The sequence below is a fragment of the Mus caroli genome, unplaced genomic scaffold (assembly GCF_978045245.1).
Source record: "Mus caroli unplaced genomic scaffold, Mus_caroli_1 scaffold_5, whole genome shotgun sequence".
Lineage (NCBI taxonomy): Eukaryota > Metazoa > Chordata > Mammalia > Rodentia > Muridae > Mus > Mus caroli.
In genome coordinates, this window is record NW_028227260.1 from 83,441,955 (window position 1) to 83,453,232 (window position 11,278).

General features: G+C 35.9%; 1 protein-coding gene across 1 annotated transcript in view; it reads left to right on the forward strand.

Annotated features, from left to right (window-relative positions):
- LOC110286483 (glycerol kinase) overlaps positions 1-10,711 on the forward strand; it is a 73,021-nt gene extending 62,310 nt beyond the window's left edge. The window contains exons 16-21 of the mRNA XM_029472970.2: positions 750-846; positions 1,820-1,904; positions 2,453-2,573; positions 2,687-2,830; positions 3,996-4,076; positions 8,786-10,711. Coding sequence (XP_029328830.2) covers positions 750-846; positions 1,820-1,904; positions 2,453-2,573; positions 2,687-2,830; positions 3,996-4,076; positions 8,786-8,877 — 620 coding nt within the window. The 3' untranslated portion in view covers positions 8,878-10,711. The remainder of the gene's footprint in view (positions 1-749; positions 847-1,819; positions 1,905-2,452; positions 2,574-2,686; positions 2,831-3,995; positions 4,077-8,785) is intronic.
- Positions 10,712-11,278: the final 567 nt, after the last annotated feature.

Here is an 11,278-nt window from a genome sequence, read left to right on the forward strand (position 1 = left end):
TTCAGCCTGTGGGTAATTATTTTGAGCTCAGCTATTCCCATTTTCATCTACTTGTTTAACTTTGCCCGAAGGTAAGACAATCAGAAATGCATTTCTGGGGAGAGGCTACCTTATCTCCTAGTCAAGAAACTTAAAAATCACGGAACTAGAACTGGGGAGATGGTTCAATAGGTAAAATGCTTAAAGTGCAAGCGCAAGGATCTGAGTTTGGTCCCCAGAACTACATAAAAGAAAACCAAAACCAAAACCAAAACCAAAACCAAGACCAAACAAAACCAAAACCAAAAACAAAAACAAAACAAGCTTGCTGGCATCCACAGCTAACCCCAAGACTGGAAAGTTGTAGTCTTGCCTTTGTGGCATGCTCAAGGCCAGTGAGAGACATTGTCTAAATGAAGAAAATGGACATCTTCTGAGGAACAACACCCAAGGCTGACTCCTGACACTTAAATGTGTGCACCCTCACCACATACAACATACGTACACATGGAAATGAACTAAACTGGCTAAAGGAAATGAATCCAGGTCCTTGGTTTCTTGAATTCAGTTTAATTTGTGTGTGGGGAGGTATTCAGTGTAGGGGGAAAGTTCTTGTTGCTCTTAGCATTCTACTGTAATTAGTAACCCTTTGATGCTAATGAATAGACATCAAAAATTCTGATCTAAATTTGAAAGTATATGTTTATTTACAAAAGTAAGAAATCGGTTGATTTTCTTTTTTTTTTTTTCTTTTTCCTTTTTAATACTAGAAAAACTTGCTAAAGAAGTAGGTACTTCTTATGGCTGCTACTTCGTTCCAGCATTTTCAGGGTTATATGCACCTTATTGGGAGCCCAGTGCAAGAGGGTAAGTATTTATGTTGGTACAAGTAATTTACTACCTATTTTCAAACAGCCAGAAAAAAAGAATATTGAATGTTCCTTTTACAAAGATAAGATAAATGCACGGGGTGGCAGATATCACATTATATACATCTCTCCAAACATCACACAACACGACAGTAATATATACAGCTATTATTTATTAATTGAACAGTAAATGATGATAAAAGACATGAAAATAGAAGGGAGCTAGTTGGGAAGAGAAAGGCGATTATTAGGAGTGAAACAGTAATGAGATGAATATGTCTGAAAGCATTGTGTAGATATATGAAAATGTCATAATGAATCTCAGGATTAACTAATAAATGCTAATGAAAATTAAGAACAAAAAGGAATAGTATTGACAATATGTGTATGTTGGGGGGGGTCTTGATTACTTACTAAAATAGTTAATAACTAAGTAATCATTTTCTATTTTTACCTGTGCATTGTAGACCAAATTACTAACATCTAAATGAATGTGATTTGATTATGTGTTAATATCATGTGTCCTGTTAGATCACAGATACTTCCACTTGTGGATGTAGGGCTATGGGCTATAAGGACATTCTGAACCACTCAATGAATGTATCCAATTTTCTTTCCTGCTTACAGTTCTGTCTATTGAATTCACTTTTTACATATTTGGGGCATACTATCAATGGCTTAATCTCAGCACTGACAGAGTGATAGGCGTCTCTATACCCATAGATGAGTTTAGCTCTCAGTCCTCATCAGAAAAGAGGTAGTTAATACAGAGACTCACAAAGTGGCCAGAGTGGAGAAAAGAAATGTCAGTAAAGTGCTTCATTGTAAATGGGATCCTTATCCAAGGGGCCTGGGACCATCACAATAGAGAGAGGACAAAAACATTGTAGGAGCCAGAGGTTGGAGAAGAAAAGGAAATCCATGGCCTATTTATACTATTCTAGTCTGAAATTCTTTGTGTGTCTCATTAGGATCATCTGTGGGCTCACTCAGTTCACCAATAAATGTCATATCGCTTTTGCTGCACTAGAAGCTGTTTGTTTCCAAACCCGAGAGGTAAGGAACATAGGCCTATTTTTTTGTGTGCTTTGATCTATTATCACTCTAAAATTAAATATTAATTATATATTTATGCCTGAAATTTATCAAGTACCTAAAATGTTCCCAATTGAAAACACTGTAGCCTGCAAAAACACGACTCTAAATACCAGTGTGCCTCTCTCCCCTGCCAACTGTCATTATCTTATCACCAACATTTATTACCAACCACTGGGAATTCTATGTTAGAGAGAAGACTGGGTAGTAGAATAGTACATATTAGGCAAAGGAAAGAACACAAACACAAGCCTCAAGACAGGAAATGAAGGTGCCAAATAGAATTGCTTAGCTGGCTGAATAGTAGGATGAATACAGAAGTGTGAGTCCAGAAAAGGTTGCCTGCAGTCAAGATCAAGGAGGGCTTTGAAGAGCAGAATAAGATGTCTCTATGTCACTCTTTAGGCTGTGATAAATACTTCCAGGTTTGTGTAGGAAGGGTTGTGCCATTTTTAGACATGATACTATGACGTTGTTTCATGATGCTAATTGCATTTGCTTTGTTAAAGATTTTGGATGCCATGAATCGCGACTGTGGAATTCCACTCAGTCATTTACAGGTAGATGGAGGAATGACCAGCAATAAAATTCTTATGCAGCTACAAGCAGACATTCTGTATATTCCAGTAGGTTAGTAACCCTTCACTCCTTTAAACCTCAGAAGTACTAATGTTGGTTTGGGAAGAAGGGATCCTTCAGGCATATATAACTACACACTTGTTGATATAGCTCTCTTCTCTCAGTGAAACCCTCCATGCCTGAAACAACTGCACTAGGCGCTGCCATGGCAGCTGGGGCTGCAGAGGGGGTTGGTGTGTGGAGTCTTGAACCTGAGGATTTGTCAGCTGTCACAATGGAGCGGTTTGAACCTCAGATCAATGCTGAAGGTATAGTTAAAGAACAGAACGTTCAATGGAATACAATAAAAATGGCCTTCAAGTGTGGGAGGGGGATTTCTTCCCTTTGATTCATCTACAAGTTATGGAGCAAAATCATTTGGCTGCTAAACATGTATGCATGAGTGGGGTGGGTCCCATCTATACTGTTCAGGAGAATAACGCTTCCACCTTGTCAGTCAGCTTGTCAGCCTAGGGTTTTGTTGTTTGTTTGTTTGTTTGTTTGTTTTAAGTGAGTCGGGAGAGCCAGATGTGGTGGCACTCACCTTTAATCCTAGCACTCGGGAGGCAGAGGCAGGCAGATCTCTTGTGGGTTCCAGGCCAGTCTTGTTTATATAGCAAGTTCTACACCAGCCAGGGCTACACAGTAAAATATTGTCTCAGAGAAAAGAAACTCTAAAAAATATAAAATATAAATAGTCCTATGCAGGATTCTGCATCTGTAATGGAGCAGTATCATTGTTCACTTTTGCATACTTTTTAAAAGAATTATTTCTTTATTTTATGTATATAAGTACATAGCTGTATTCAGGCACACCAAAAGAGGGCATCTGATCCCATTACAGATGGTTGTGAGCTACCATGTGGTTGCTGGGAATTGAACTCAGGACCTCTGGCAAAACAGTCCTAACTGCTGAGACATCTCTCTAGCATAGTTTTTATATTATAGATTTTCACCTTAAAAATCCCATCTAAGATGTTGGTGATGGGGCAGTTACGAATTGAACCGTGCAAGCAACCAGTATTTGCCAATTCCTTCAATTCTGGTTTTTCCACATTATACTTCACCTCTCTGCCTATGTCAGCCCTTCCTCCCACCCCCACTTCCATCCCCCAAAAAAGATGAAAAAACAAACCAAACAGGATTTTCGTTTTGGAATCACCACCACTTTCTTGTGAATAGTCCCATAGCAGGTAGCCTGTCTCCCAATCTCCCCTAGCCTCACGCTAAATTTCTATTACAAATGATGTCAAAGCATCCTTCCCCCTTCCTCCCTGCCAGTCACCACCAGGTACATATTCCCAAGTCTATGTTCCAGTAAAGCCTCACTTTGGTTAAATGTGAGCAAGGGTTTGTTAGAAGTGCTGAGTAATCAGTTGTAAGTATTGAACGTTGAACATCTCAGAAGTGTGTTTCTCCCAATTCTAATTTCAGAAAGCGAAATCCGTTACTCCACATGGAAGAAAGCTGTGATGAAGTCAATTGGTTGGGTTACAACTCAGTCTCCAGAAAGTGGTAAATTGTTCTTCAATGGCTACTCTTGAGTGTTTGTATTTTTTAGAGACCTTTTTCTTAGTGTGTTAGTTTATTCAAGTGTATGGCTGTTTATACTGAGCCAGACTGCTCTGAAGAAAAGCGTTATGCTATATGTAAAGTTTTTTACATTTTGAAAACACTTCAGAGTTCTAGACATCAAGTGGAATTTACAGGTTCCTACACCAGCCTGCCATATCACTCCTTATTGATTTATTCCTGGCATATCAATGAATAACTGAATTTTCCAAAAGTAAAATTATTTCTGATTCTTTCTTAATGAAAAAAAAATCAACTAGACTCTTCTTATTTTCCCTCTCCTTGATCATGTCTACCTTTTTGGGAGGCTTTTTTCATCAGGAGAAGCAATTGAGGGGTATATTAACGTCCACATCTGATTCCAGACACTTACAGAAAGTACTCAGGCTGAGTAAACCATGATGCAATGTAAATTCCTATGAAACCAGACAGGAGGAAGTAAGCTAAATATAGTAAGTTGGAAGTTTTATAATTGAGAAATGCCATTAGCAGAACATAAAGAACTATTTTAGCTTTCAAATCACTTAGGCAGCAAAGTATTCAGGTTTAGCAAACTATTCAGGTTTAAATAGCTGCAGGCTGCATTTGACGACACGGTATTATAGTCCTTATGGAGCAGATTGAATAGCACACTTTATTGAGGAAGGGTTTATTTTTTTCCAATTTTTTATTAGGTATTTACTTCATTTACATTTCAAATGCTATCCCGAAAGTCCCCTATACCCCCCCCCCCGCCCTGCTCCCCTACACACCCACTCCCACTTTTTGGCCCTGGCATTCCCCTGTACTGGGGCATATAAAGTTTGCAAGACCAAGGGGCCTCTCTTTCCACTAATGGCTGACGAGGCCATCTTCTGATACATACGCAGCTAGAGACACGAGCTCCGGGGGGTACAGGTTAGTTCATATTGTTCCTCCTATAGGGTTGCAGACTCCTTCAGCTCCTTGGGTACTTTCTCTAGCTCCTTCATTGGGGACCCTGTGTTCCATCCAATAGCTGACTGTGAGCATCCACTTCTGTGTTTGCCAGGCACTTGCAAAGCCTCACAAGAGACACCTATATCAGGGTCCTTTTATTACACAGCTTCCAAGCCTACATGGTTAATCTGTGTGGCTTCTACTTCACTGTGAGATACAGTTTTAGCCCTGGCTGTTCCAATTAAAATTGTATCTTTATTCTCCCAAATAAATTTAATATGCTTTTGATTTGAGACTGGGCTGCTTCTTTCTCCTTTCTTTTTCTCTTTTTAATATTCATTTGCTGAGTCTCATGCATAACCCAGGCTCAGCCATCTTTTTCTAAGATGGTGGGTTAGCTTATTTTTGCTCTGACTGCAGTTTTGAGACCCTAAACAATTACATTTCTCGGACATAAGTACTACTTTCATAGCACACGCCTGGGTTCTGTGTGAGCTATAACAAATAAGGATTCTGATTTCTTTGCTTATTCCCCTAAATCAATACAATGTGAAGTTGTGTCTATGATTTCTTGGACTAGCTGATTTTTTGTTAATAAAACAACCAGCCCTGGCTTCTTCCCTCCTTCCCAACACGTAATACACATATTTTCTCTTCACTATCTCTTAAAGATAGGTTAACTTCAAATTTTCACAAAAGCAATTGATCATTTTCCATTTATATTCCTTACTGAAAATGAATCTGTAACACTTGAAAAAATTGTAAAAAAAAAAACCCTAAAATTGATTCTCTTTTATTATAATTTTAATTATTATAGTTTCATTTTTCTTTCCTTGTTTGTATGTGGTCTCATCCAGCCCAAGCTGGCCAGGAACATATTTTGTAAAAGTTTGAATTTCTGGTCTTGTTGCCTCCACCTCTGCTGGGATTACAGATATATGTACCATTATGCCCAATTTTCAATGTTTATTTTCTTTATTTTTGCTACCAACATCAGCAGTAAAGGGAACGTCATTTGTTTAGAGTTATAATTTGTTTTCAGTCCTAAAGATTGAACCCAGTGTCACACTCGTAAGACTGTATCCCAGTCCTTCCTTTGTTCTCTTTATATATTTTTTATTCGTTTTTAAAATTGGCTTACCCAGTAATGGATTTCTTTCTCTCAGCCATCTTTTACTGTTTATCTTGAGTAGGGCTTCATTCAATTGCTTAGGGTGCCCTTGAACTCACTCTATATAGTCCAGCCAGTCCTTGAACTTCCTCATTGCCCTGATCCAGACTCCCAAGAAGCCAGTATTAAGGTCTGCACTGACAAATCCACCTCTTAATTTTATTCTTGTTGAAGTTAGACCAGCCATTAAGCATATTTAATAATTTTAGGGAAACATTGAAATGTATAGTGTCTAGTAGGATCTCTAAGGTGTACAGTTAACTCAGAATAATATTCAAGGTTTTGCTAACTATATTACTTTGAACAGTATAAACTATATAATGGCAGTTTACATTCTGTGTGAGCTATATGATGATAACAGTACAGACAGAGCCCTAACCTAAGAAAACCAAAAAGATATTAGAATTGTTGCCTTGAAACTCACTCTCTTTAATTTATGGAAAAGATATTGTATCACTTAATTTCCCAAGGTGTTTGTTAGTATTGAAACAAACATATTATTTGGTTTATAAATGTATTTGAGTGCATTGTAAACAAATTTAAAATGTATTAAATATGATTAATTATATAGCTAATAATATGAATTATGTAATAACATGTATTAATATGCTAATATTACAGATGACATTATTACATAATGATTTTATTTTTACATTTATACCATGTCCAGTGTAGGAGTTTCATGGTTTTTAGAGTAAGTCTATTATAATGACTTGGCTTTGGATTTACAACATATCAAACACTTTGAAAGTAGTTCAAATCGGTTTGAATATATTGCACAACTATATAATAAGTGTTCATAAAATATAAATTCATTACATATGAATATATGAATACCTATGTACCATATTTGCATGACCATCCCACTAGAAAAGGAATAGCTTCATCAAAGGGGTACCACCTAATTGAAAGGAGCTCCATACACCTTCCTCTTTGTTGTTGTTTTTTTTTTTTCTTTTGAAACACAGTGTCATATAATTTAGGATCGCTTCATTCACTATGTAGTAAAGGATTACCATGAACTTCTGGAAATTCTGCTGCCATCTCCACCATGTAGTTTTTGTAGTATTGAGGAACTGAACTTTTGAGACTTGTGCATGCTAGGCAAGCATTCTACATCCCTAGCCACAATCACACCAGAACTCACTGAAGAGGCATCAGAAAAATCAGCTATTGTAAGTTATAACTAATGGCTTTCTTTAAGAGAACTAGACATTTTTCATTTCTAAAATCAAACAAAATTGTGATCTCTACAAATATGGGTATACAAAGGTTTATCTTTCACTTTTTAAAAAAAGTAACAGTAACAGAATAAGGAAAATGGTTTCTTGAACTCTTTATTGAAAATCTAGTTCCTGAGGGGGAAAGAAATACATGGTGAGAGAAAGAAAGTCCTTTTATAAAATAGAAACAACTATCTTCAGACCACATAGCATAAAATATGCCCAGGATAATCCGTATCTGGCATATTTGAATGGTACCCTGTAGAATGGCTGTATTTTTTTTTTTTTTTTGTAACACTTTGTAACCTTATATTCTAGAGTCTGGAATTGTAGCTCGAAAGCCCTAGGTTTAATCTTTACCACCCCCAAATATGCTAAGAAGTTTAGATACACCATGTATAGAGGAGTGTGTCTGTGCATTCACATGTATGTTTATAGGTCAGAGGACAACTTTGCAGTTGATTTTTCTCTTTCCAGCTTTACATGGGTTCTAGGAATCCAACTCTGGTTGCCATTTGCACAGAAACTACTTCTACTCCCTGAACCATCTTGCCAGCCCATGGGTACACAATCCTTACATTTAAGGGAAGAATATGTGTAATGCATATGCTTACTCACAAATATAATCATGTTCTCTAGTAATTAATAAAATTTAGTTTTATTATATCATTTTGTTTCAGCACTATTTACTTCATCATACACCACAGTCTGTTTTGCACACAAGACCAAATCAGTGTTTAAAACAAAAAAGACCTGAGTGTTGGAAAGGGACATATAGGGAGAAGGGAGTGCTAATCGAGTTGGAGGGAGATTAGAGAGTTTATAGTGATTAATTAGGTTATTAAAGATTAGAGTGATGGAAATGCACTTCATATATGTGTGGACTTGTCAAAGAACACATTTAGTAAAAATTACATGTACAAAGAAAAATTACATGTACATCTAAAGTAGATTAATAAAACCTTTCTAATTTATTCTTGAGTGAATTACATTGCTCATTTACTATCACTGGGAGAAGAATCTAGAAAGCCCAAACCAATAGCCTCCCAAAAAGCTCTCCATAGGCTCTCTTTGGCTTTGCCAGTAGAAAGCTGATGTTGGGTTCTGTGTGTTATGCTCTTGGCTACCTCTAGCATGCTATCTGTATTGTATATTAACTTTCAGAAGCCTTGATATTGATTATATTTTGATTTGAAGTAATAACTCTTTGCCAGCTTTGATGAATATGCTATATTTATAACTTGTTTTGCTATCATGTGATTCTTAACATAAATATTGTAATTATGTGTCTCTCTTTTGGTTTGCTTGACTGGAATTCCCTTCTACTTGGATGACCACAGGTGACCCTAGTATCTTCTGTAGTCTGCCTTTGGGCTTTTTTATAGTGAGTAGCATGGTAATGTTAATCGGAGCAAGGTACATCTCAGGTTAGTTACTCTTTAAATTAGACAACTTGTATTAGTTAGCTTTAATATGTTTAATTTATAACTCAACAGAAAACTTATAGTGTTTTTCATTCTTCCTATGTTTGAAAACCCAGAAAAAAAACAGTTAAAGGCTCAATTAGTTATATCGGTTCATCTTTGGAGACAGTGGGAATTAAGGACTATGTCTTTGCTTAAGCATTTTCAAAAGTTGTATCAGATGGCTTCTTTGAAGATCTACATGCTGCCATCAGCTGCAGCAGGAACCAAAACCAAAAAGTACAAATGCTAATTTTTAACTGAGAGGAATTTCAGAATGACTGATGAAAGTTAACGTGTGATTATGACATTAACCATCGTGGTTTTAAATGTGTGTGATTTTTGAGACTTCTAAATATTTTCTCATTATGTCTTACTAGATCCATTCTTGAAAGAGGTTTTGGTCAGAGCTTATGAGCTGAGTTTCTGTAAAACTCTAAAACTCAGTCACAGTTCTTTTAGTGAAAAGAATACATTTTTGTGAAGTCTTTTAAATTATTAATTGAATAAATTCACGTTGAAATAAAATGGAAATATTGTCTGCACAGTAGCTTCTATTGAATATTCATATGATAATGACTCAACATGTTAGGAAATGCATAGCACCACCAGTCCTAATTTAAACATAATTGCCGTTTTGGAAGCTGCTTCTGATGATTCTTCAGTTTTTCTTCCGATTTTTACCTTACATGGAAAGTATTGGTTTCTTGTTGCATAGTTTCCATGAAAGTGAAACTTGCATTTATTTTTCAAGGTTTAGATTTAGAGGAAAAACGAGAATAGTTCTTGTATTTCATATGTCTGACCTTGATTTAAGATTTAAAATTTAAACTTCAATCATGTTAGGGATATCTGCTTATGGAAAGCCAACAAGCCTTTCTTTATGTTGGCATTGTCAGTTTGATGTCATTTATAAATATGAAACAAAGTTTTTATCACCATAATATGGGATTATATTTTAAGTAATAAAAATAGAATTATTTGCGTGAGAATTTAAAGTTAGATTGTAATACCTTTTCCTGTATTCTTCATATTCAATTATACTCAGGATAAAAGTGTTTAATCACCTAAGTTAGACTATATTACCATTTCCTGTATTCTTAAGCATACTCAGGATAAAAATTTTAATCACCTACTTCTGTACTAACAACACCTTATTTTGGTATTGATGCTAATATGCTAAAGGCTATGTCTACAAAAACATAACAGAATTATTAGATATTTGTTCTTTTTCTGTTACTAAGAAATGTTTAACAGAAAACTCAACATTGCCATGAGAACTTTAACTTTACAACAATAAACACTGTTTTAGAAAGTGTTCTATTGTCCTGAGTATTTTTGCTATATGATGATGACCTAGAAAAGATAAGGGGAAAGTAATAGCTGAAAACCTTGATTAATTTTGTTTTGTGTTTCTCCTTTGATACTATGATAGCATGCAGAGTCCCCAACACTATGGAAACTGAGACATCTAGTGTGTCTCTAAGTTAAATGATATAGTGAATTTCAAAACTAGTAGGCTTCCTTTCAGGTCACCATCTTTAGGCTTTCTTTTTGGTGACATCTGCTGAAATTCAATAGTAGTAGCCACTGTTTGCCTTTATCAAGAGTGGTAATCTTTGCTAATTTGGAAGTTGGCCCAGTTACATTTGTTACTCCTTAACTATGAAGCATTATATATAGATAATGGAACTTGCTAGATAGAAAGTATAGAATTTGTAGCTTAAACTAATTGAATAGTCTTTATTGTTTTAATTCCTGAAATGCATATATGCTTTATTGACTATTATGGTTTTTGTCCCCTTTTAGGTATCCCATAAATAATACCACCTCACGGATTTCCAAGATGCAAGCTTTTTAATGTGATATGAAAATCTGACTATTCTGTCTCATAGTATAATGATGCTATTCATAGACTCTGATTTCTTTCATAAGCCACTGGCTGCATGATCCTCTAAGCAGACCTATGACTTGAAATAAAGAAAATGCAGCAGAAAGAATCCTCCAGAAACATTTAATTTTTTTTTAACATTGACAGTTAAGATCGGGTCAGTCACCTTTGGGGCTGACCCCTGCCTCCACTGTCACGATGTCCTACACTATTCCCGTTAAGGTCTAAGGTGATTTTGTATCCTGTCTATTGAAATGTGCCATCCAGTGTATTCAGATGCTAGTGGGTTACACATGTTTGAGGAAGAGGTTGTTATTAACCTGTTCAAAATGAGTGGCTTCTTGCTTGTTTGCTTTTAACAGCTCAGATGTCTTCTTTTCTATATATTAGAAGGCCACAACATTACTGGATATTTCAAATGGAAACATCTAAAGAATTATTGGATAATGATTTGCTATTCTTGTGGCTTAGACATTTTC